Source organism: Tiliqua scincoides, chromosome 11, assembly GCF_035046505.1.
Source record: "Tiliqua scincoides isolate rTilSci1 chromosome 11, rTilSci1.hap2, whole genome shotgun sequence".
Taxonomy (NCBI): Eukaryota; Metazoa; Chordata; class Lepidosauria; order Squamata; family Scincidae; genus Tiliqua; species Tiliqua scincoides.
This window is the reverse complement of record NC_089831.1, coordinates 17,503,647-17,530,983: the sequence shown is the minus strand read 5'-3', so window position 1 is coordinate 17,530,983 and position 27,337 is coordinate 17,503,647. Positions and strand designations below refer to the sequence as shown.

Here is a 27,337-nt window from a genome sequence, read left to right as displayed (position 1 = left end):
GCATGAGGCCGCTGAACTGGGGTTTGTTGGGGGGAAGAGGTGGAGCTCAGTGGAAGACTGTTTTTCATGCAGGAGGATCCAGGTTCAAGCCCTGTCATCTCCAGGAAGGGAGGAGAAAGATCCCCACTTGAAATCCAGGACAGCCATTGTCAGTCTATTGAGGCAAAATGGGGTCAGATTGACCAAGTGGTCTGACTCAGTCTAATAGCCCAATCCTATGCTCCCCAGCAACCAGAGGAACAGTGGTGCCAAAACGGCTACTGCTGTATCCCATGGGTGCAGAGAAGCCACCAGTGCTCTCCTTGGGGGAAGGAGACTTTCGTCCACAACAGGGCTTCTCAAGTCTGCACCAGCTATTTTGCCAGTGCAGACTTGAGAACTTCCATATTGGGCTTTTCAGCCTGACACAGAGGATATAATTTGGCAGAGGAGGTCCCTTTGGTCCCGTCTCTCACCCTGGTCTCTTCCCCTGTTCCATCCTGCCCCCACCCCAGAATGCCTCTCCCCACCCTGAAAGGCCATACTACTGCCTGGCAGTCTTACCTTCCTCCAGTGGCCCATGGCATCTTCCTCCCAGCGCCAGGCCCAGCACCAACTGGTGCCGGCCCAGCATAGATGCTCCCTCCTCCCACAGTGCCATACATTTGCTTTAAGGCACATTTACGACACCTAGTACCAGCAGTGAAGCTTAGCACTGGCACTGATAGCCCATAGGATTGGGTCCTAAGACAGCTTCCTAAATCTGACACTATGCGCCACGCACCATATGTTGAATGAAGACATTGGCTGACAAACTCACCTAACAGTGGAACTGATCCTCACCTCTCTATAGGTTACAGATCTATAGGTTTCTTGATCCCAATGCCTAAATGTCATTAACTGCTATTGTTTGAGCTATGTGGATGGTATTTATGCTTTCTGTAGGTATTTCCCCAGTTTATGACATGAATGGCAATGAAACCCCATGCATGTCTATTCAGAAGTAAACCCACTAAATTTAATAAGACTTACTCCCAAGGAAGTGTGTATAGGATTTCAGCCTTAAGCACTTACCCGGGAGTAAGCTCCATTTTACATAGTGGGACTGACTTCTGAAAAGACATGTATACGATTGTACTGTTAGTTGTTTAAAACTGCAGACATCTGCATATGTTTGAAATAAGAAAAGCAAACTTGTTTTTAGATGACTCACACATTGACTTAGAATTATAGAATGCTAGAGAATGGATGGGGCATTGGAGACCATCTAGTCCAACCACCCTGCTCTGTGCCTTGTGAAGCAGATGAAGTGATAAATACATGGGCACACATGCTACCTTCAGTGGTGATTTCATGCTTCTGATGTAGCAAACCTGTCACGGTCAGCAATGGGAGCGCACCCAACATTTCTGCTCTTTCTCATTACCAGCTGTCAGCCAAGCCAGAGGTTACACTGGAACTCCATACCTGGAAATCCTCACCTTGCTCCAAATCTTCCTTCCTACCCACCCTTTAGCTTCTAGAAAAAGAACATTACATGGCTCCAAGAACATTACATTACAAGCTCCAATCACAGAGCTCCAAGGTCATGTGTCATTTGGCCCCAAGTGAGCTGACAGAGGGCAATGATTTGGATCAACCCAGTCGGTTCCTAAACCAGCCCCTTTCTTCTTTCTTCCTCTTTCATTCACTTTTCCTTTTCTCTCTCAGCTGCCTTCTCACTTCAGTTATTCACCAATGCTACCTTGCAGGATTGTTGTGAGAACAAAAGGAGGGAAGGAGCTATGTACACTGCTCTGAGCTCCTTGGACGCTAGGGTTGCTAGGGTTCCCAAAGTGTGCTTCACAACACCTTAGGGTGCTGTGGCACACTCATAGAGGTGCCATGGGGTGTCCCTAGAGGCCTCTTCAACTTGTTCTTGCGGGCGCTGCCATCTTGAATCTTTAGAAATCTTGCAAGCTTTGGGCACTTCCATCTTGGATCTTGTGAAATCTCACAAGATTTAGGTGCCCCATCTGGTATCTTACAAGGTTTCATGAGATCTAAGATGGTGGTATCTGGCTGAGCCAGGAAGAAGAGACTGCAGACCACCATGACCAAAGTAAGGTAAGGTGGGGAACCACTGCACTGAACAAACAGAAAGGCAAGCAATGAGACCACTCACTTTCCCTGAGGTAACTGAGGTGAGACAACAGCACTTCCGTGTTGTAGAGAGAGGTGGTCCGGAGGAAGTCTTCCTTATTCATCTTGCACAGTTCCTTGCCATCCAAGTTCTGGAAGAGGTTGGTGTCAATCTCCATTAACCCATACTCTTTTATAGCCCACTCCAGCCACTGACGCACATGTTCCTGGGTCCATAATGTGGGATCTACCAAGAAAAAGGAAACAAAAACATTTTATTGGCACGACTCTTCTAAAGTTTTTCTTTAGAATAAAAACAGAGATCAAATGTCTTTCCAGTTGGATTTTTCAGAATTGACTTCAAGCCTGCCACATACCAAAGACTTGAAGTAGATAAGAAGGTACTAATTCTTTTATTACCTATAGCCACCTAAAGCCAGTCTGAATTATAATATCATTCTCATTTCCAGGAGACTCACAAGCTCAGGTTTTGGAGAGTCTCCAGGAAAAGAGAATTTAAAGCTCGGGGAGAGACACTGATCATGTCTCTTTGCACACTCTTGGGGTCCTAACTCTGTACATGTGCACAAGAGCATTCCCAGTCAGTCCTAAAGGTCATGTTGGAATACAGGTTGAGCATCTGGTTTCTGAAATGCTTGGAACCAGAAGTATTTTTGATTTTAGAACACTTGCGCTACATAATGAGATATCTTGGGGGTGGGACCCAAGTTTAAACATGAATTCATTTCATATACACCCATAAGCTGAAGGCATTTTTTTTTTTTTTTGTAATACTTTAAATAATTTTGAGCATGAAACAAAGTTTTGACTGTGACTCATTACGTGAGATCAGGTGTGGAGTTTTCCACTTACAACGTCCCGTCGGCACTCAAAAACTTTTGGATTTTGGAGCATTTCAGGTTTTTGGATTAGGGATTTTATTTATTTATTTAAACTTTATAGGCATAATAATTGGCATCAGAGATGCTCAGCTTGTATAGGGGTGAAGGCAGTTATTTTAGGTATTTTCACAGACATCACAGAACTTTCAGTGTAGCCCCCAAATTGTCATCAAGTTTATTTCTTACCCTGCCAATTAACTAACAGGAAGGAAGGAAGGAAGATGTGTCTCATGTCCAGCTTCTCTCATACTACTCAAATAAGATTCCCTCTGTTGTCTTCTCTCCCTGACTGAACTGAATGAATAATAATAGTACCCAGTTTGTTAGTTCAAGTTTCTCTGTGTTTTTCTACAGTTTCTCAAGCTCCTCTTGAAGGTCTCTGCAAACTAGGCAGCTACAACCAAACTGTCCCAATGAGTTGGTCCAACCCTTAGCCCATTACACATTTGGTAGAGGGATGGTTATTAAAATGTTTGGAGAGATGTTTATTACTGTGCTCCAGAAAGTAGTAAATTCTATTAAAATGACCTCTCCTCCATGAGACAAATTTGCTTTGTGTGTCTGAGTCATCTTTCCAGACTCTCCAAAGAAAAACAAATTTTAACTCCCACCCACTCACCCTATGCAAGACTAGCCCTGCAAAGCCAACACAGATGGAGGAAGAGGGGGCACTGAATTCCATTCGCAGCCACATATACACACCAATAGCCAGATAAAATCCGGTTATGAAATATGTACTACTGGTAGTGATTTAGGTGGCTAAATACTGTCAAATGGCCATGAATTTGTCAAACCATTTTGAAAGTCATCCAGGCTTCTGGCTGTCACCTCAACTTGCAGTCAACATGAGTACCACAAATTAACTCTGTGATGTGCAAGAGTTGTGTTCTACTGTGTCAATCCTGAACTGGTTTCAATGTAGTTTCATGAGGTTGGCTCAGAGGGAACATCAACTGTACGGCCCATCGACATATGACGCCCTTTTAAAAACCGTTATCATGGTTTATAAAACACAAACCCATCCCTTAGAAGGGGATCTATCAGGGCATGATACTTTTAAACAAACAAAACAGAATCACTGATCTTGGCATATATACATTTTTATCTGTTTCCCGTGCTTATTTTTTTCTTGCCACTTTTATCTATAATTGTGACACACCCCTCGAAAGGAAATAAGGAAAGAAAAGAAAAAGGAAGTTGATGATTAGTCAGAACTTAATATATTCACCTTTCTCCAATAGTCTCCTTGCATCTCCCTCTGACAAATCCTTGCCATTGTAATTTATCAACTCAATTTGTGCCGTGGTCCAAATCAAAACTGGACTTCCAGCAGCTGCTTTCTGAAAACTCTCATGTCATGTCTAATTCAGTTGCATAGCTAGGCCGGGGGGTCGGGGGGTCCACGGTCCCCGTCTACAGGAAAGAGGCAGTTTTCCACTGTCTCCACTGGGGTCTGTGACAGTGCCTACCTGGCAGCACGTGGGGTGCAGCAAAATCAGCCCTCCTGTTGGTCCTGAGTCTCAAGGGGCTACAGATGCAGCCATTTCTGTGCATGGGTGAAGAAGGGAGGGTACCTGCATAGGTGCAGGGTGGGGGGATGTGATTACACAAAGGGGAGGCATCATTGCGTCACCCAACCCCAGGTTCCCGCCCCCTCAGCTACACTGCTGGACTAGTTTGACTTTTAGGGTTCAATTCTATCCAACTTCCCAGTGCAGATGCAGCCACAATGCAGCCCCTAGGTAAGGGAACAAACATTCCCTTACCTTGAGGAGGTCTCCGTGACCGCCCTTCCACTGCAGGATGCATTGCATGTCCTGTTGGCATGACTGCGTTCACACCGGATAGGATAGGGCCCTTAATCTCATACCTCAACCTGGCATATTTATCCAGGTCCAGCCCATCCATGAGGACTGTGCAACTACTCCCTTCCCCACCCCACCCCCACTGCAGGATGCAGCACATGCCCCAGTGGCACGGCTGCATTAGTATGGGAAAGTTGGATAGGAGGGGACTGTCATTTAAGATTCACAAAGCAAGCATTTCTTCACCCAGTGTGCAATCAACACGTGCAATTTGCAAGCACGAATTTGATGGCCAATAGCTTAGATGGCTTTAGAAAGGAATTAAGACTAATTCAGCAATTGGCTGTGAGATCAGATATACACAGGTAGAACACAGGTTCAGACAAGAGGGGATAGCTAGCAGCTTCATGTCCTGCTTGTGATCTCTCAGCAGCATCTGGAGTGGGCAAAAAGTCCCACACCGCTCCTTCATTAGTCTCCTTTATGAGAGAACTCACACTAGGTCTAAGTCCAAATTTCACTAAGTCTAAAAACTGGGCCCTCTCTGCATCAACAGTCGGGAAACCAGTCACACACTACCTGCTGGGACAATGACTCTTCTCTCATTGGTTGTCATGTTGGGAGGAGGTGGGCCATTTTTCTCATCCATGTAGGTGCCATAATTCAAGGGGCTGGATTCTGTCCCAGCACCAACCAGCTTGCTGCATTTGCTCACGCTGCAATCTACCGGGGATTCCCTGAAACCAAACAAAAATGAATCAATACTGCAGACATCAGTTCATGAAGGTTCAAAGCCTGTGGTATGCGTCCACTCAGTCCTGATACATGGAGCTCCTCAGAATCATGTCCACTTGCAGCCCGGTGGCAAAAATGGGTCACATTTTCAGTGTATTTTCAGCACGAAGAACTGTATTGGACTGCATTCAGATGGAAATGGAAATGATGGGTTGGTGCTGTGTGCTTGCTCACTCCCTTGCATAAGAGGTGGTTATTTGAGTTTAGCAACCAAGCAGAAAATCCACAGGGGAGCATAGAGGATTCTGGCTCCCAGCACCTTGCTCATGTACTAGTCAAGCATGCTTTGTTATTATGTCTGAACACACCCCAAGATGTCCCTAGGAAGGAACCACATGTCTGAATACCAAGCCCAAATATTCGTTCCCCCGACCACCCCCTCAGTGTAGCTTCATGAAATCTTCTATTCCGGATGATTTGGCCCTTCACATTTGTTAAATAAAACAGCCCACATAGTGACCCTGTTAAAAAATTACCCAGTTATACAAAGGGCTAAAAACATTTCCCTGAGCTAAAAGATAAAGTCAATGTATTAACAACAACAAACAAACAAAACAGTTTGACATTATAATTGCTGCCTGCAAAATAAAACGGCCACATGCACACATTCTCAAAAAAGGATTGCCAAATGATCCAGGCACATTGCACATATCAGACATTCAGCTATTGCCAGGCAACACATGATGATGTACTGAATCCCACCAGAAGTGATATCATTAACCTGGAATTGATGTCATGGCCAGAAGTGACATCATCCATTTAGGTTTCAAACCTTCAGCCAAAGGTTCCAATACATGGTGTGCTCATGATGTTATTGCGCATATCTTGGAATTCAAACATTCCAGTTTGGAAGTCAAAGTAGAATGAAGACTTGGATCCTTCTCCAACCACACAGCACCCCCCCTTTCCAGCATCCCATCTTCCCACCTATTCAGGGCAAAACACCACGACTCTCTCCCACCGGGAGTCCTCCCTACCTAGTAGCTCTGTACCCCGTATTTTCAGCTCTATATTTTCAATGGTGGCTGAGCTAGGTTCTTTGCGACCCACCTGAAATTGACTCACAACCCACCTAGTGTGTCCCAACCCATAGTTTGAGAAGTGCTGCTCTATCCCATTCACTGTGCAGGAAGATTCTGACTACACACTGGAGCCCATCTGGTGAACAAGCCCGGAGGATTTTCCAATTGAGAAAGTTAACTTTGTTTGTTAAGGCGCGGAGGCAGAATTACTCCAGCATAGTTATCGTGGCTGGGAGATAAACGTTCCACTGAGATATTCCGAGGCAGATGGTAATTTTTTCCTCATGTCTTCTGGAGGAGAACGTTGCTTGGAAATGAAAAGAAGATGTATAACTTACACATGTTAGAATTTAAGGTTGTACTATTTCGCCTACTGTTTTTCCAGGCATGGAACCAAAGTCGGTCTTTGGAGAAGCAAATTGCTGGAGTTTTCATGTCCCCGTGGCAGTCAGAGGATGGTTTGAGAAACTGCAGGGCAAGCAGCCTTGCAGGGGGAGAGAGAATCTGAAAGTTCCTCATTCAGGGCAAAAAATTCTCGGTGTCAGGTGTTAAAAGCTGTAAGTATTTGGAGTACAAAATGTCTGGCATGCTGGAGAGTTTTAGCCGGAGGCATTAGCGCCTTCTCCAGATTCTTCTGCCAGTTGGCCTCTAACAAGAGATCAGATCTGCCAAGCTAATGATGCCCAGATCTAGATGTTGGTACCTGAAACTATGGAGCAGTTGTGTTTGCTCTAGCCATTCTGGTGTCACGCCAGAACGATCCACAGCCAAGCAGTGCGAATACAGAGGAACATTGCTAAACATCTGGAGATATGTGCTGGAAAGGCCCCATGTGGTCACAGCTCTGCCGCACACGTCCACTACGTGTCACTAGATGCATGTCAACGCATGTTGACTTTGGAAAATGACAGCGCAGCCAAGCCATGGCAAACAGGATTGCCGTGTAAAGTGTGAAGTGGCTCTTATTTCTGCCAGACTTGGGGGTGGTCAGCCCTACTTTGAAGAATGTGCTCAGTCCAAACCTAACACACCACAAGCAGAGAGCAAGGGCAAGCAGACTGTGTCACAGCAAGGGGGCTGCAATACATAAATGGATCAAGTGAGTGAGTCAAGCTGCACACTACCAGGAGAAGTGGGCAACAGTGGGGGGAGGGGGGGAGGGGGAAATTATTTCCTGACTTCCAGAACTATGGCCAATGAGTCTCACACATTTCATGACAGCAAACTTCATTTGACACAGGAGCTAAAGCCAACCCCAGCTTCCTAAGGAGTTTCTCTGAATGCCTGACGTGTCTCCACAATCACACTTCATTTCCTTCAGACATCTCAGGTGCGCACCTACAACTGCAATGTGGGAAGCAGTGTTTGATCCTTAGCATGAGCAAAATCCTTCCACCAAGTCTGCAGCTCATGTGCTGTTTGCTCAAGAAGGTGCAAGGAATGTTTAAGAGGCCATTAGCACCTTGTAAACCTGGCTAGAAGAACAAGAACCCAACACAAAATTGAACTGGTGAACAAACCACAGAGGAAGGTCAATTTGCCTGGTGAGCAATACATGTGCACAAGCCACGTATTGTGTGTCAAGAAATCCTATAAGCAGTGGCCTTCGTGGATCTAGGATGCCACTGAAAAGGAGTATTCTTTTAAGAACACAAGAACAGCCCCACTGGATCAGGCCATAGGCCCATCTAGTCCAGCTTCCTGTATCTCACAGCAGCCCACCAAATGCCCCAGGGAGCACACCAGATAACAAGAGATCTGCATCCTGGTGCCCTCCCTTGCATCTGGCATTCTGACATAGCCCATTTCTAAAGTCAGGAGGTTTCTTTTCCTTTAAGAAAGATATTCCATTTCCAGTCCTGCCTCATCACACCTGCTGTGCTTCTTGGAAACAGCTCAATAAAAGCCAATGTTTCAGAGTCTGGATTAAGGAAAACCATGGCAAGCCTTAACCATGCATAATGATCATGCTAAGAGAACTGTGGTTAAGGAAGAAAGAGAAATAAATTAACTGCATGGAGAGGAGAGGCTGAGTTGAGGTTGAGAAGCGGGACCCACTGAAGGTTCCATTCAGCAGTTCCCAAATTGTGGGTCCACAAGTGGGTCACGACCCAATTTTTGGTGGTTCGCAAAGCTGACTAGATTAGGCTATGCGAATCAAGGGTTAAACAACCTGCTACTTGGGGGGAGCACAGCTGTTCAATCACCATTATAGCTACAGAGGCTTGAGCAGCTGGTAAAGTGAAACTGTGTTTTTTGTGTTTTTTTTAATGGGTGCTGACGCTAAAAAAAAATTGGGAACCACTGCTACCAGGGCCTTTTCTGCCATAGCTCCAGAGCTTTGGAATTTTCTCTCATGTGCGATACATGTAGTTCCTTCCCTAATTATTTTTCCAGAGGCACGTTAAGATTCCCCCCCCCCCGTGTGCTTTTTGTAGCAGAACAACAAGTGGGTACTATGTATCTATATGATTTTTTTCCTCTTAGCTGCTAGTTGCTCTGTGATCATCCTGTTTTGTTAAGTTGTAATTGTGAGTTTCAAATCTGAAACCTGTTAAAGAGTGATGCAGAATGTGTTCAATAAACAGAAAAAGGTAAATAAAATAAGTGAAGGGAACTCAGGTATTCCCAGAGGCATACCTAGGGATGTGCAAGAAGGACTTGTGCCCTAGATGCCACATGAGGGGGGTACCACTGAAAGAACTAGAAGGAATGGATCACAGGGTTGTCTCAGTGACTCAGAGGTCCAGTTGCTGCCCCCATTCCTTTGGAGGGTTTTCATTGAACTTCCAAAGGAGAAGGAACGGAGGTGGGTGGATGTATCCCGGAAGTGCATCCTGGCCCTACAGGCAGCTGATTTGCTGCCCACAGGGCGTCAACATGACATCTTTGCCTGCCTGGTTTCTCACCTGCCTGGTTTCTCATATGGCTATTGCTGTAATTATTACCATTATTCATGTACCACATTTCATCAACAACAACAACCAAAATTTCTCCAAGCAGTTTCTATATTAAAGGAACAAGAATCAAATGGATCCCTCTCGCAAAGGGTCTTGCCATCAAAGAAATAAAAAGAGGATGCAAAGGAGATCCTAGCAAACAGCCCTGGTGAGCACCACTGCAAGGCATCACTGCAGTAAGTTGGAATGAAAAGGGTTAGCCATATTCTCTCGCAGAATATGAGAGAGCCACCACTTTGTTAAATGCCTTTTTACGCCAGTGTCATGGACTGGAAGCTCTCGCTGTTCTCACTGTCCTAGATTCATGTGGTGGTTTGGCTCCGAAGGTAGCAAGGTCATTTAGGACCTTGATTTTCAACCAGTGTGTCTGCAGGTGTGCCACCAGAGTTTGAGGGAGGGTCATATACTATTAGGATCATTATGGATGTGAGCCCCCGGCCAGCAGAGCAGTGTGCCTTGACAATTTTAGCACCTTCTCAGTGCGCCATGAGATGAAAAAGATGGAAAATCTAGGACAGCCACTTCCAACCATTGTGCTGTGGCACATTGGTAAGAACATAAGAACATAAGAACAGCCCCACTGGATCAGGCCATAGGCACATCTAGTCCAGCTTCCTGTATCTCACAGTGGCTCACCAAATGCCCCAGGGAGCACACCAGATAACAAGAGACCTCATCCTGGTGCCCTCCCTTGCATCTGGCATTCTTACATAGCCCATTTCTAAAATCAGGAGGTTGCACATACACATCATGGCTTGTAACCCGTAATGGATTTTTCCTCCAGAAACTTGTCCAATCCCCTTTTAAAGGCGTCCAGGCCAGTCGCCATCACCACATCCTGTGGCAAGGAGTTCCACAGACCAACCACACGCTGAGTAAAGAAATATTTTCTTTTGTCTGTTCTAACTCTCCCAACACTCAATTTTAGTGGATGTCCCTTGGTTCTGGTGTTATGTGACAGTGTAAAGAGCATCTCTCTATCCACTTTATGCTTCCCATGCATAATTTTGTATGTCTCAGTCATGTCCCCCCTCAGGCGCCTCTTTTCTAGCTGAAGAGGCCCAAACGCCATAGCCTTTCCTCATAAGGAAGGTGCCCCAGCCCCGTAATCATCTTAGTCGCCTCTTTTGCTCCTTTTCCATTTCCACTATGTCTTTTTTGAGATGCGGCGACCAGAACTGGACACAATACTCCAGGTGTACCGCGAGTGGGGGGGGGGGGGAGGAGAGGTTACAAAAACGAGAAGTGCAGAAATTGGTGTTATGTGTTTTTATTTTATCATTTTTTTTTTAAATCATACCTTTAGATGTGAATAAAGGGGATCTAGAATAAAGGGGATGGAGAAGCCAGCAGGACATTTTAGAAGCAGCGCGAGCCCCATTTTCTGAAAGGCCTAGGAGGCTTCCAAAAGATTGCATGGGTATGAATCACACATTTGTAGACTTGGGAGGACTTGTTTAGGGAGGGTTACACAGGCCTGGGTGCCCACACAACAGACTCTCAGTATACTTTCTGTCCTGGCTTGCCCAATCACTAAGGCTCTGTTTTCTTGGGCAGGGAAATCACAGCTCCTCCGGGTCACTCTCTGGTCACAGAGTGCTCACTGTGAGCCATGAACTCCATCCAACTTGGCTTACCTAAAGGACCAATTGTGGTCTTGTTTATAAGGTGGAAGACAGGGCAGGGCGGGGCTGCTGAAAGCTGCCCAGCAGAGGTCGGCTTTATCCAGAGGACCCAGGTGGTTCAAGCATCCTTCCTTTAACTCCAATAGTTGGCACTACCTGCGCTCCATTCCCTGGCTCTATTCCTCCTCTTTGTCTGCATTTACCCTCTCCCGGTCCCTTCCTTCCTGCACCTCCGCCCATCAGCACACCCTCCTCACTGACTGCATTACTTCTGAATCCTTTTTGACCTGATACATGTTCACATCATGCACTCGTTACTACGCACAAACACGACGCGTTAATAGTGCATCAGGCACCCAATGAAAAAAGCCTTATGGCACAATCCTATGATGCCTCTACGCCAGCAGAGTGACTGCTCCGCCGGCCCAGGCTGTAAACCATGTGCTGTAAACCGTGTAAACCAACAGCGTGCCAGTTAGTAGCGCTGGCAGGAAGGCCTGCACTGTCCTGCCAGCACCAGCGCAGGAACATTGAGTGACAGGCATGGCAAATGCCACGCCAGGCAGTGCAGGGGTGGGGAAAGGGCAGGAGGGGATGCAACAGGGTGGGCCAGGGTGGCGACAGGGGTGGGGAATGGGCAGATAAGGCCTGGGAGAGGGTGAGATTGGTAGCAATAGTACACACCAGTTCCAATTCCCCTTCCCAACATGGGGCAATGCACCAATTATTTCGTGGCACAGGTCCAACCTGCCCCATTGTAGCTGCTGGGGCTTTCCCCAGGGCAAGAGGACAAATGTCTCCTTAGCCTGAGGAGACCTCCAGCATGCAGAATTCCCCCCCCCCCCATGCAGGATAAGTCATGCAAGCACCGCTACATCGGCACAGGGGAATTCAGTTATAATTGGGTTGGCTAATCAAGTGAGTTTGAGCACAGAAAACTGGGGAGGAGGGGAGATGGTGGGGAGGAGGGCATGCTGGGAGAAGAGAGCAGGGTGGGAGGAGGGCAGGACTGGTGGAACTTAGTTCCATCAGATCCTGAGCTCTTTGTTGGGCTCCACGGACCGGCACGGAGCTCTCCGATTCTGCTGAGGCTCCAGAGCTGCCATAGAATCGAGTAGCCCCATTGCAGGGCTACTTTACTTAAAGGAAGGGGATGAACATCCCCTTCTCCTGAGGTGGCAACGGCGGCCACCGGGGATGCATTCGCTGTTGCGGTGGCTGTTTTTGCTGCTGTGACAGCCCCATGTTAGTTCAGGATTGGTCTGTGAATCTTGAACACACACACACACACACACACACACACACACACACAAATGGTAATGGGTTCAAAAGAAGTGACCCAGTAATCACTGGGCAGGAGGTCTGGTCTAGAGGGTAGAGCCTCTGTTAGCCCAAAGATAACATCAGAAGGTCGCCAGTTCGAGGACACCGGCAGCTCCCTGAATGGCGGAGAATGGCAAGACCTTGAAGCAGCTGACAAGCCCAGCTGAGTGATTCCACCTGCTCCTGGTGTGAGCAAGAAGCATCTTGGCTGCCCTCTATGTGAGAGATGGAGCTGCTTGTCAGCCTGTATGGGAGAACTGGAGGGCAGAAGTGAGACCAAACCAGGAAGATCCATCCTGAAATGTGGTTGGTTCTTGAAAGAGAGAACCTCTATGATTGTAAAAATCCCCTTGAGGGATTTAGAAATGCCTGCCTATGTAAACCTGTATCCCCTGCTAATTGGGTAAGAGGCACTTTTTCAAGTGGGTGCTCCTTTTTTTAGCAGGGGGAGAGTAACTGGCCCATCTCACCCCAGCACTGTCTGTTCTAGTGGCTGTCTGCTGGTGTTCTTTTTGCATCTTTTTAGATTGTGAGCCCTTTTGGGACAGGGAGCCATTTAGTTATTTGATTTTTCTCTGTAAACCGCTTTGTGAACTGTTTAGTTGAAAAGCGGTATATAAATACTGTTGTTAATAATAATAATAATAATAATAATAATAATAATAATAATAATAATAATAATAATAATAATAATAATAATAATAATAAACCGCCTTGAATAAAGTCAGAGGAGTAATCCGATGATCAGAAAGGCGGTATGTAAATACCTAGGTATTATTATTATTATTATTATTATTATTATTATTATTATTAGGCAGTTGGCTCCCAATTATATAATTAATGACTTACGTTCCTGTTTTCCATCCTGTTGTAGTGGCCTGAGATCATTTTTTTAAATAAACAAATTAAAAATAAGAAAGATTCAAAGAAAGTCCAAAGAGTTCTTATCACTGTGCTAATTGTGTAGTAACGAATTGCAAGTCAGAGTGTGATATTTTTGTCCATGAAACATATCGAAACCCTTTCAAAAACAGATCAGTTACTGATTGCTTTTTTAAGTTGGTATCTGAATGAGAGCGTTAAAAAGCCAAGAAAAATTTCTGATGAAAATAAACAGGAACTGAACTCAAAGTTTCATCCTGGTTGCCACGCAGACTTTGATTCCTTCCTTGGGCACATTAAGCTTTATACCCAAAGCATTTAGAACAGTAATGAGTTAAAAATGCTGGCAAAAATAGGATGACATTCCTAGAGGAGTTCCTTGGACTCTGTTGGCTTAATTCAGATACTTTGGCTTAATTAATTGGTCCACCACAGCCACAGTTTAACTACAGTCTGTAAAATATTAGGCTTAAAATTTCCACCTTTATGGTCTCCCCACTCATTTAACGCCCACAGGACAGGCTTAATTTTTTTTTTTTTTAAGTGAGGCATTCTTTCAGCTAAGCTGCCCTACTTGAGGACATATTTGTCAAACAATAACAGCTGCTAATCCAGCACAGACACGCGGACTAGAAAAATATGTATCTGGTTCTTGCTAGAAGGATAATAATTTAAACTGGCTTGGCAAGCAGAACTCTACATATTGTCCCCATTTCTGTTGGGAGGATGAGATTCCTCTGAGCATGTCAGATATGTCTCTCTTATCTGCCTCTAGGCCCTGCTTCTGAATTTGCTGATATTGGGCAAAACAGGGGATCTTCCAGGAGAAACAGTGAAATCACACAGCAGGGACCAGAAAACAGCCGCACCTCACCCCAAAACTGATCACTGATGGAAAGGACCAAAATGCAAAAATGACTCCACCTGGTTTTAGAAAACTTCTTCTATGAAAGAAATCTATAAAGCAAGTATATATAGTCAACGGGTTGCTGGCTCTGTTTGTGTACCTTTCCAATGGAATTGCCAAGGGTAACACAGACCCAAAAGCAATGAAAGCCAGGAGAAAATGGCACACCCTGTAGCCGGTGGTGTAGCCGGCTCTTGTACTACCTCAGGGCCTTCCCTCCAAATGCTGTCCCCACCCGGAAGTAATTGTAGTGATATGATGTCACCAAAATTCTGGTAGCAAACCTCTGGTAGCAAACCTCTCACAGTGGCACGCAATCTCTCTGAGTGGCTGTGACAGGGGCAGGTTCCCTCGGAGCGGTTGCAAGGGGGTCAGAAAAACCTGCCCTGCCGCCCCTTGCAGCCACTTGGAGCAGATGCGCACCTCTGAATGGCTGCCCACTTCTTCTGTTTTTTTGTTTTGGGTGGCCGCTCACAGCTGAGAGTGGCTGCAATGGGGGCAGGTTCTCCTGGCACAGCACAGTTGATCTCTACAGGGGTGGCACTGCCACCCCCATGGAGTGCCTCCTGGGGACACAGTACCCCCTGCTCTCCCCCCCCTCAGCTATGCAACTGGAATAGGCATACCAAGTCAAAAAGTCAAACTCAGGGGTCTTGCATTCAAGCATTGTGTTTGCAATTCCGTTGGCCATCTGGACATGCTTCATGTGTGGATGGGACTCAGTGGTGGAGCACTTGGAGTGCATGCAAAAGCTCCCTGTGCAATCCATGGTTGCATCTTGGAGAAGCACCCACCTCTGAAGTCTTGGAGAGCTGCTGCCAGCCCGTGTAGTGACAATACCAAGTCAGATGAAGCAACAGCTGGACTCAGGTTAATACGACAGCTTCATCACTGTGTGGGGATTTAGAGAGGACTAGGCTGTACATTACTAAGGAGCCAGAAGATAAACCTCAGCTTCTCTGATTCTGTTCTTCCTCCGGTCAGTGCTCAAGTTAAGGGGGGTATGCGGAAGTTTAGAGAAATTCACACTCCTGACTCTCCACTGTTCTGACCAATTTATGTCACCTCTGCAGCCGGTGCCAAATAGTCGCAATTGCCAAATAGACTTATCACAAAGGAAGAACCAAGAACATGCTAAACATTCATCCACACATCCCATTCGCACATGAGATGGGCATGTGGCCTTCCTCACCTGGATCCATTCATGTGATCATATTCCCTCTTGACGTTGACCCGGACTGGTTGATTGATCCACTCCTGCTGGGGAGGTATAGGATTGATTTTGTGAGGTTGGCCATAATCTGGGTTCCCTGAGGCGGTCATGTCTGCTTTGGGGAGGTGAGCTGCAGCTCCGTAGGTGGAATCAAAGAGGGACTGGTCTTCACTCACCACTGACAGAGCCTCCTAGAGATCAAAGAGAAAGGGGCAAAGTTTTAAAAAAGGATTTAATCTGGTTTGTCATAACCAGATTGGAAACACCATGTGTCCCTCCTTTGAGCTGACAAGCTGGGGTTTGGACAAGCTTGTTTCTGAAACTGGCATTTGCCTCAGAGTTGCAGATTGACTCAGTCAGGAGGTGTCAACCTCCTCCTAACCATTAAGTGGAATGCCTAGGCTCTCTTACCCACAATTCAAATGTGCTAGAACCAAGGGCAGAAGATGGACAGGTCATCCGAGCAAACTACCTCTGCTTTCTTAACGGGTTGCAATCAAATACACACTGACCCAACCTGTTAGCAGAGCCGAGTGGAATAAGTGAGCGCAGCCAACTGACTTTTTAAAAGAACTCGACTTGGACTAAGGAAACACACAGACAGAAAACAACAAAAGAAAGCAAAAAATAAATCAAATGAGGGGGTTGAGGGAAAGGAGAGATCAACCCCAGCAGTCTTCAAACCAGAAATCAACTCTCCCTACTGGTGGAGGCCATTTCCACACCATTGCACATTTCCACACCTGCATGACTCCACTCGCATGCTGTCACCTTTCCAACACAATCACCATTTTCAGGCAACCTTTTAAAATCCCTGGCACGCTTTTAACTGTCCCTGGGGCAGTTGCACCCCCATAACTGCCGGGTGCACTAGTGTGCCAAGTGAAATGTGAAAATGGCTGCTCTAACCACCGCCCGCCTGGTTGTAGCTGCGCCGAGCTCCCTTGTCCTGAACGCACCATCACAGTATTTGCGAATAACAAGAACAGAGTCACGGATAACGAGAGGTAGGTGACAATTCTGCCCCTCGCAGATAAACAAATTCACAGATCGCGAATTTGCACGTAAAGAGGCCTGTCATTCTTTCCCTCCATTTGTCCTCACAACAACCCTGTGAGGTAGGTGAAGCTGAGAGAGAGAGTAATTGGAGGTCGTCCAGGAAGCTTTAGGGCCGAGCAGGGATTTCAACCTGGATCTCCAGGTCTTAAGTCCCTCTCCCAAACCACTACACCATCTTGGCTTTCTCATCAATGCCTATTTCCATAGAGTGCAACAGTTACACTCTACATTCTAGGGGCTGAGTCTCAGTGGTTGAGCATGTGCTTTACAGAAGACTCCAGCGGTTTCAATACCTGAATTCCTGAGGTCTGCTTGGGGAAAATCCTGGCACCAAAACTTGGAAAAAAGCTGTTAGGATGGGCAATGGACTGGGCAGGGTCAGCCCGTTTGTGAGACCAACCAAGATAGCCACCCCAGGCAGCGGATACGCAAGGGAGGGACACCCACCTCCACCCAGCCACCTCTCCTCTTCCCATCACTTCCTGGATTGGCAAAAGTTAACAGGGTGGCAGAGCAGAAGAGGAAGTGTAGAGGAAAAAAAATTGACATCTGTCCACCACTCTACTCCTTCACCCTTCCTCTACTGCTCTGACCTAACTCTTCATTTTGCAATCTAGGGCATGGGAGGAGCAGAAGCCGGCACTTCACCAGGCAAAAGGGGCTGGCCACTTGGTATGCCACCTCAGGTATGCCACCTCAAGTTCCAGGACAACTTGGTCTTGGGTCAAACAGTGAGTCGGTCTCCCTCTTAGGCAGCTGCCGGAGTTCAGAAAGGGGCTCCCTGGCCAGACCTTAGGGGTTCCTCTCCCACCACGCAATTGACAACCCTGATTTTTGTCAAGTTGGCCAGACAGAGTCCGAGACAGAGGCCTTGTGTGTATATCTTGCATGATATTGTCTTTGGTTGAGGGCCAGCTCCAGCTTTCCTTGCATTTCGGCCACATTCCTGGCATATCGCTGTGGGCTCCGTCTGTGGCAGAGCTGAGTGCAGCCCGGGGGCCTGCGACTGTCGACAAAACCCAGCCCTTGTCTTTCTTCTCTCAGCAGCTGCCGGCTACAGAAGGCTGGCTTTTACGGCTGCCGCAGCTACTGAAATGATGGGCAGGGCGTAGTTAGGAAAAACACCTCATGAACTAGCCGAGGGATGGAAAGAATTATTTCAGAAAACAATTTATATTCCTGCGGCCAAAAGCCAGAGAGGGCAAGTTTGCTGCAAGATATCAAGGGACTAGCTCCATGCCAGCTATTGTAAGATTTGACTCGAGACCTTCCAAAGCATGTTCCTGGCTTTAGACTTTCTGCTGTCCATCAAACTTCTTTGAGTCTCTGTTGGGTGGGTGGGTGGGGGGAGCCAAGGATGGTTGAGGTCATGGTGTTCCCACTTTCCCAGCCTCTTCCAATCTCAAAGATACAGAAAGCTCCCTTTGGAATGCTGGACTTGGGACAGATTTCCTGAAGTGAGCCCCTGCAACCCTGTCAAACTGGGCATCATCTTGGACCCAGCATGCTGCAGTAGCTAAGAGTGCCAGCCTAAAATGAGGGCAACATGGTCTCAAAGAAGTATCAAAGAAATCAAAGAAAATATTTATTTACCCAGCAAGTAATTAATCTGTGGAACTCCTTGTCAGAGGATGTGGTGATGGCACCTGGCCTAGATGCCATTGAAAGGGGGTTGGACAGATTGATGGTGGAAAAGTCCATCACAGGTTACAAGCCATGCAACAGGGTACATGCAACCTCTGAATGTCAGGGAGTGGCTTGTAGGTATCTTGTTGTACCAGGTACCAGGTACCAGGATGCAGGTATCTTGTTGACTTGTGTGCTCCCTGAGGTATATGGAGGGGGGGGGGGCACTGTGAGAAACAAGAAACTGGATGGGCCTTTGGCCTGATCCAGCAGGGCTGTTCTTATGTTCTTATCTCTAATCAATCATGATGCTTTTGGAATAACCTTGGGTCAGTCACAGTCTCTTTCCATTTAACCCAGTGATTTTCAACATCTTTCTTCTCAAGGCACACTGAACTCTGTGGTCTTCTTCACTATGGTCTTCTCCTCTTGTGATATGATGTCTGGCTTCTGGAAGATTCTTCCAGGTTCTGCAACTCTGTTTCTAGAGCAACTGTCTGTAGTGACAAATTGTCCATCCCTCCACCAGCTCTACCAGACAGACAGACAATTCATTACTACAAGCAGCTGTGCTAGAAACAGAGCAGCAGAACCCGGAAGAGCTTTTTAGTGATTTTCAACCACTGTGCTCCAAATTCCCATGGCACGCTTGCAGATCTTTAATGCACATTAATGTACTTCAGCCCACCAGTTGAAAATCACCGATCTAACCTATCTCACAGAGCTGTTGTGAGGAAAAACTGAAGTGGGATAAGTCATATACACTACCTTGAGCTCATTATGATGTGGATGTACAACCTCCTGATTTTAGAGGTGGGCTATGTCAGATGCAAGGGAGGGCACCAGGATGCAGGACTCTTGTTATCAGGTGTGCTCCCTGGGGCATTTGGTGGGCCACTGCGAGATACAGGAAGTTGGACTAGATGGGCCTATGGCCTGATCCAGCGGGGCTGTTCTTATGTTCATTAGAGGTATGTGTCATTAAGCCATTTCTGCCCAATGTTGCATATATGCAACAGGGATCAAATGTGTACACCTGTGGTTAATTACTTGTCACAGTCATCACCAAACAGGGTACATGCAATAATTGTTCCTACAGCAGTGCAAAAGTACCTGCAGATTTGCTTGACCAAAACAAACCATAGGCCAAACCCCACTTTTTCAAAATAATCATAAGACCGCTTGGCAATTTCTCTGACCTGTGGACGAGGTTGAGATGGAAGAAGCAAGCAGACCGCCAGCAGATCAATGAGAACTGCAAACTTTACAATGACCTTGAAAGCCCAATGTTATAATCTCACATTTCTGCAGCCCGCCTACCACTGCCTGCCTGTTGTGTGTCAGTTCACAAAAAGCAGCTTAACCTCTAAGCGCAACCAATCATTTCTACGAAACCACCCCCGTACCCTCATGTTTTCCTAGACAGTTCTGAATTTTTAAAGCCCCAACCCTAGGACTGCAATCCTACTGTCTGCCTACTAGGCTGAGAGTAAGTTCTACTGAACTCAGTGAGACTTACTCCAGAGTCAGTGGCATCACAAGAATTTGTGTCACCCAGTGCAGGAGGCCAGTGCATTGCCCCTATGATGGACCTCCTCCCATGGGGCAATGCCCCAGACAATGCTTGTGGTGAAGTACCATTGCCCCTGCTGGTTTTTTTGGCTATAACTTTTAATACAATCGAGATATTTCAACATGGTTTGTTTCTTTGCACTCTGCATGAAATTACACATTGATTGAAATATAGCATGATGGTATTATTATAGCAAGATTTTAAAAATTTTGGCCAGTAGTGGTGTCACCCCCCCATGAGTGTCACCCAGTGCAGTACCCCCCAGATAAGCCACTGTCCTGAGTGGATGTGCATAGGATTGCACTGTCAATGACCTCTTATTGCTCCTTGATTTCCTTAGCAGTATGGGGTAATTGCCCTGACTGCATAAAGGTGCTATGACTCAGTGATAGAAAACATTGATCGCAGGAGATATCAGAATCAATTTCCTGGGATTAAAGGGAACAAGTAGCAGGTGATGAGCTCTGCTAGAAACCTTGGACCCCTGCTACCACTCAGAATAGACAACATTGGACTATAGGAATATAGGACTATAGGAATATATGGAGTCAAACCACTGGCCTACCTAGTTCAACATTGTCTATGCTGACTGCAGCAGCTCTCCAAAGTTTCAGAGAGGGGTCTTTCCCAGCCCTACCTGAAGATGCCAGGAATCAGCAGGAATCAATGCAAACCATTGTGGCCTACTCTTGCCCAGTACAAGGTAGCTTTTCACAAAATGTCCCTATGCTCCTACAAGGCAATCCTAATTCTGCAAAGGAGAGCTGAATCCAATGCATCAATTTTATTCTCAGCATTCAGATGCTGAATTAAAGACTATGTGAATTGCTTTTTGACTATTGAAAATCCGTTTAGTTCCCTTCCCTGCTTTCTGAGATTTCAGCAGGAGTGCAAGCTTGGATGGCCTTCATAGGGACTAGGAACATGTTGTAAATACAAAAGCCAAGGTTCTCAGAAATTGGAATTCCTCATCCTATATCGTATTCCACACTTCTGTGTTTCTCATTTCCCATGGAAATGTTACACGGGCAGGGCACAGTACCTCGTTTTGACAAGCACAGCTATTTTTTTTGGGGGGGGGGGGCGCACAGACATGGCATCAGTGATAAGCGTGAGACTGCTTTTTTTTTTTTTCCAGTTAGATCACCGGACTGCTTACTGAAGGCAGTGTGTGAAAACTGGTTCAGATAAAAGAAAAGAACCTCTGGATAAGATCAGGGGCTCTTAATTCACTTCTCTTTCATCTCTGGCTTTGCCAGCATGTGAACAGCAGCAGAGCTATTATCTGTGGGCTGCAGGATTGGGTGGAGCAAAGGCTTCCCTGGAGAAAGAAAAAAGTGACATGAAAATGACCCAATATAATCAGTGGAAGGGAGTGGCTGATATGGGGGTGTTCATATAGGCAGGGATTGTTGTTTCAAGTTAACAACCTCTGAAGAAAGTTAAGGTAAAGGAGTACTCTGGAGGAGAATCTGCTGATATGTGCTGGTTTGATTTCCTTCTTCAGTCAGTGTTACCCAGAGATAGCAACACTGGGCAGTTTGAAAATATCCAAAATCAGGCTGATGTCACCCACAGGTAAACACACCCAAAAAAAAGAGAATGGGAACACTGGGGGGAAAAAGGATAACTCTTAAAAACAGACCATCAAAATATCACCCCAAGTTGTGACTATTTGCTGGTGTCTCCCATGTGTCTTTTTTAAAAGTTGCAAGTCCCTTTCTGAGCAAGCATTTTGTCACATTTTGGTGTTTGATTTTGGGTCTGTACATTTTCATGGCCTCATTTTGAAGAACTTGTTAGAAATAGTTATTTTTTAAACAAAAAAAAAAAAAAAAAAAACACCCAGAGATTTAACTTCATCCTACAAGGCTTGACTCCACTAAAGCAGAATATTTTGGTGCAACGGTTCTCAAACATTTTAGCACTGGGACCCACTTTTTAGAATGACAATCTGGTGGGACCCACAGGAAGTGATGCCATGGCCAGAAGTGACATCAGCAATGTAGGCATCAAACCTAAGCTGCAATCAGACAGAGGTCCCATGATGCTGTTATTTTGCATGGCTCAGTATTAAAACGTTCCAGCTCATAAGCCAAAGCTTCTCCAACCACACAGCCCTCCCCTTTTTCCAGTTTAACACCTCTGCAGGGCAAAGCACCATGCCTCTCTCCCACCAGGAGATCACCTTGCCTAGCTGCTCTGTACCATGTATTTTTAACTCTGTATTTTCAATGGTGGTTGAGCTAGGTGCTACGTGACCCACCAGGTGGGACACAACCCCCAGTTTGAGAAGCACTATTTTCATGGATTCTTATCCCATTTACAATTCTGGGGAACAGGTGTGGCAGGTTTTTTTTTTTACTGTTTCAGAACATCTATTTGACCAGATGTGGGGCAAAGCAGTCGGGTCTGTGCACAATAGAAAGCAAAGCCCCTCTGAAACTACTTTCTGCTCTCTTAAACATTTTTGTGTGTCTCCAGCCTTAGAAATCTATCTACGGCTGTGACAGAGAATAACATCCAGGTGAGGGACTCTGTTCAAGTGCGGAAATGATGTCCTCTCTCTGCCCCACCATTAATTCCCCATCATGTAGGTCCAATCTTATACACAGCCTTGTTGCCCTTTCCAGCCCCTTTCCAACCCTGTTATTCTCCCCCCCCCCCCGGAAAACTAGATGCAGATATAGCAACATTTCAAATGAATGGAGTTGCAAAACACCTGGACACCTGCTCATTTATTTCCAAAGCTTTCATGTTCCTGGCCACTCCCGTTCTTAACACATAGTTCTATCTTGTAATGCTTTAATTACACAGTATTGTACAAATGCAATTTCAATTTTCAGAACAGAGTGAGGGCTTTCTTTAAAGATGGCCTGTTCTACTGCCACAGCTCCAGTACCTTTATTCGCAGCCTGGTCTCCAGAAAGGTTAAACTTTTCCTGGTTGGACATCAGGATAAAATTCCTGATGGTCAGGGAGGTTTGGCAGGGGAACAGGTTGCCAAGGGAGGTGGTGGATTCTCCCTCACTGTAGATCTTTAAAACAGATGCTTCACAAGCACCTGCTAGAGATGCTCTAGGAGAATTTCCTGCTACAGGCCGGGGTGGACTAGATGACCTTGTGGGTCCATCCCACTCTATGATTCTATTATTAACTGCTGCTATATGATTCTATGATTAACTAACTATTCATCCCTCCAGATCAGCATTAGAGTGTGCTCCCTAGGGCATTTGGTGGGCCGCTGTGAGATACAGGAAGCTGGACTAGATGGGCCTATGGCCTGATCCAGTGGGGCTGTTCTTATGATAACAAGCCTAGGCAGGGTCAGGTGAGAGAACCTGGCAGCCCAACTTCCTTTGTCCTTTGAAACTGTTGTGTTTGTGTGCTCCTATTCAAGGCTGATCAATCTATCCATGACTTAGTTGAGACATCCACATGCAATACCTCCAGGTTCAACGGTTTGCCTTTGAATACCAGATGCTGGGGAACAACAGCTGGAGAGGGCAATTTGGCCAGAGATTCCACTTCTGGGCTTCCCAGAGGTATCCGGTTGGTCTCTGCAGGAAGCAGGATATTGGACTAGATGCACTCTTGGTCAGAACCAGTGAGGTTCTGATGGAGGTCTCACACTGTCTATAAATCCTGAGAGCTATGATGGACCTCCATGTTCAAAGGCAGTATACCACTGAAACATAAGTCACCAGGGAGCAAACACAGGGACACTGCCATATCTAGTTGACCATTGTGGGAACTAGCACGATACCATAGTCTTTTGAGACTGAAGGTTGCCAATAACGATTGTGGAAAGCAATCTGCTGGACTAGGTAGCCCTTTGAATTGAACCTGCAGGGCTCCTGTGTTCTCCATACATCCACTCCAGGCTTGGACCAGTTAGAAGGCATCGAGTCAAATGCAGCCCACCCACCACATATCACAGCCCACTGGGGGCTTGCTAAGCCTCCTGGTTTTTGCTGCCTGCCTGGGACTGCCAAAGCAGTAGGCTTGCCAAGCATTTGACAAGCTACGCGGCTGGTGGCCTACATTCCACTTGGTAGGTCATGAGACATGCAGACCCAGGCCAGACGATACACACCAGACCTGCCTGCCTTTGAAACCAAATGAAGCAGGTTCAGCTCTTTTGCTTTTGCAACCCGTTTCATTGTTGTAACAATGCCATTTTCCTAGCACTTTAAAATCCATCCTTGTAGGTCTTGCCTCATTCAGACGCTACGTGTATTGTTATGGCAGGCAGGCCAGAAAAGCAAATGCATCGAGGTTCAAAGTGGGGGGTGGGGAGCAGGGCTTCTGGGTTCTGTTCCCAGTTTGGAGCAGAGCTGTGCCGGCCAAAAGTGCCGCAGCTGATTTGGCAGCCAGGCTAAAGTTGTCAAGCTAATCCCAACAAGAACCAGCTGGGCTTGGCGGATTGATCTGAGCTGGCAAATCAGTTCAAGATTTTTGAGCCTTGCCTCTTTTACCAAATACGCCCCACTTTCCCCTTAATACTTGCATACATCTGGTATGTACATAGCAATTTGCAGTGCAGCTCAATTGCCCACAGACCAGATCTGGGGAAACCTGTTCTCTCCATCAGCCTGCATACATCAATTCAGTTTTCCTTCCCTGATCTCTCTCTCTCTCTCTCTCTTTTTCTCTCTCTCCAGTTGTTTCCCTCATTTTCTTAGGAAATAATTAGGCATCTCTATTTGTCAGCATTGACCCAGGGCTATAAATACACAGTCTGCCTATTGCAGACACAGTTGTAAATATTGTTTCAGGAGGTTTTATGGTCTTTTCAGCTGGAGAATTTTTTTTTTTTTGGGGGGGGGGGAGGTGGGGGGCAGGGAGAAGACGGTTTTGAGCCTGGGCTGCATCACAAACCAAACTGCTTCCCCTGATTAATAAATAAGTGAAGCACATTTTACAGCAAAAAATGCACAATGGCTGAGGGGCTATTTCAAAATGCCAGATGCAAGGGAGGGCACCAGGATGAGGTCTCTTGTTATCAGGTGTGCTCCCTGGGGCATTTGGTGGGCCGCTTTGAGATAAAGGAAGCTGGACTAGATGGGCCTATGGCCTGATCCAGTGGGGCTGTTCTTATGTTCTTAACTACAATTCCCAGAAAGCCTTGCAGGTCTCTTGTTATCAGGTGTGCTCCCTGGGGCATTTGGTGGGCCGCTTTGAGATAAAGGAAGCTGGACTAGATGGGCCTATAGCCTGATCCAGTGGGGCTGTTCTTATGTTCTTAACTACAATTCCCAGAAAGCCTTGCAGGTCTCTTGTTATCAGGTGTGCTCCCTGGGGCATTTGGTGGGCCGCTTTGAGATAAAGGAAGCTGGACTAGATGGGCCTATGGCCTGATCCAGTGGGGCTGTTCTTATGTTCTTAACTACAATTCCCAGGAAGCCTTGCAGGTCTCTTGTTATCTGGTGTGCTCCCTGGGGCATTTGGTGGGCCGCTTTGAGATAAAGGAAGCTGGACTAGATGGGCCTATGGCCTGATCCAGTGGGGCTGTTCTTATGTTCTTAACTACAATTCCCAGGAAGCCTTGCAGGTCTCTTGTTATCAGGTGTGCTCCCTGGGGCATTTGGTGGGCCGCTTTGAGATAAAGGAAGCTGGACTAGATGGGCCTATGGCCTGATCCAGTGGGGCTGTTCTTATGTTCTTAACTACAATTCCCAGGAAGCCTTGCAGGTCTCTTGTTATCAGGTGTGCTCCCTGGGGCATTTGGTGGGCCGCTGTGAGATACAGGAAGCTGGACTAGATGGGCCTATGGCCTGATCCAGTGGGGCTGTTCTTATGTTCTTAACTACAATTCCCAGGAAGCCTTGCAGGTCTCTTGTTATCTGGTGTGCTCCCTGGGGCATTTGGTGGGCCGCTGTGAGATACAGGAAGCTGGACTAGATGGGCCTATGGCCTGATCCAGTGGGGCTGTTCTTATGTTCTTAACTACAATTCCCAGGAGGCCTTGCAGGTCTCTTGTTATCGGGTGTGCTCCCTGGGGCATTTGGTGGGCCGCTGTGAGATACAGGAAGCTGGACTAGATGGGCCTATGGCCTGATCCAGTGGGGCTCTTCTTATGTTCTTAAACTACAATTCCCAGGAGGCCTTGCAGGTCTCTTGTTATCTGGTGTGCTCCCTGGGGCATTTGGTGGGCCGCTGTGAGATACAGGAAGCTGGACTAGATGGGCCTATGGCCTGATCCAGTGGGCTGTTCTTATGTTCTTATGACCCTCTGCTGTGGATACTCGTGGCTAGAACCTAATGGACACTTTTGCAAAACCCCAAACTGATACTAGTCATTGGTTGTTCCGATGGATCTTTAAATAATTATGGGCAGCAGGGAAACCAGGAAAAAGAAAGGGGCGCAGGAGGGATGAAGCCAATTGGGGGGGGGGGGGAGAAACTTTCTAAAGGAAAGATCGTGCATTTCACATTCATGCTGCCATCCTAAACATAAATGGAAAAAAAAAAAACAACAACATGGGAAACTAACAATTTAGCCCAGTATTTCTCAAGGCTGTACCACTTCACTTGATCCATCTATTTGATGTACCACCGTAAGTAACTGGTGATGATATCATTATTAGTTTCTTCTGGGTTGGGAGGTCAGATGTAACACGACAAACACCAATAAGAGGTTCAGCGTGGGCAGGAAGGCTTTTTCGAGCATGGAAAAGCATGCTTTGGAGTCTTCCCCTCCAAGCCAAGCCTCCTACCACTGTTTGTTGCGTCACATCCCTGGTCTCGCTGCCAGGTGGCAGGTGCTCAGGGATTCTGCAAGCACCACCAGATACCACCTTAAGTACCACTGGGGGTACCCATCCCATTGGTTGAGAAACTCTGATTTAGCCTATGCATAATCTATTCAGAAGTAAATTCTATGAAGTTCAGTGGACATGCGCTAGAATTATGACTCTCCTTTGTTATTCATTATAATTATGTTTAAGAAAATAGAACCCTCAATGTATTATAATGGCAGATCCCTGCCCCAAGAGGCTTAAGGTCTCAATACTAAACTTTTAAATGGTATTTTGAAAACTTCCTTCAGCAATCCGAATTTAGTCTGAAGCTTCAAACAAAGTTCCTTTCACTCATATTCCTCTTTCCAAGCTGACATATTATTCCTGGCCCAGGAAAGGTCAAAGCTACTATGGGGGTCCTTGCAACCAGACCAAAACAACAAGGGACTATTGGCACTGCTCTTCTGTTTCCCTATTAGGAAAGGATAAATAAATACAGGAAAATTGGAAAGGATGACCTTTCTGGCAGAGCATCATCTGCCTTCTGTAATTCTGCATCAGGGCATTGCGAAACTACAGTGCAATATGTTCAGGGGCAGCAATCCTCCCCTCCCCATTGATTTCTCTGCTGAAGATTCCTGGATGTGGTATCTCAGCTCCTTGCAGACAATTCTGGAGCACATGCTTCCTGAGACAGCAACTAGATCTAGCTGTCAAACCACAGGAACTAAGAGTGGGAGCAGAATACCCCCAACATTCCCTTGGTTTAAGGCCTCAGGGGTCCTGAAGCAGGGCTCACACA

The 27,337-nt window shown here is 46.4% G+C and overlaps 1 protein-coding gene across 3 annotated transcripts in view; it reads right to left on the bottom strand.

Annotated features, from left to right (window-relative positions):
* The window catches only part of FLI1 (Fli-1 proto-oncogene, ETS transcription factor), a 118,431-nt gene that overhangs the window by 31,162 nt on the left and 59,932 nt on the right, over positions 1-27,337 (bottom strand). For all 3 annotated transcript variants that reach the window (XM_066639293.1, XM_066639295.1, XM_066639294.1), the window contains 3 exons: positions 15,514-15,725; positions 5,387-5,544; positions 2,144-2,347 (listed from right to left, as the gene is read on the bottom strand). In XM_066639293.1, the coding sequence (XP_066495390.1) occupies positions 2,144-2,347; positions 5,387-5,544; positions 15,514-15,725 (574 nt within the window). The remainder of the gene's footprint in view (positions 1-2,143; positions 2,348-5,386; positions 5,545-15,513; positions 15,726-27,337) is intronic.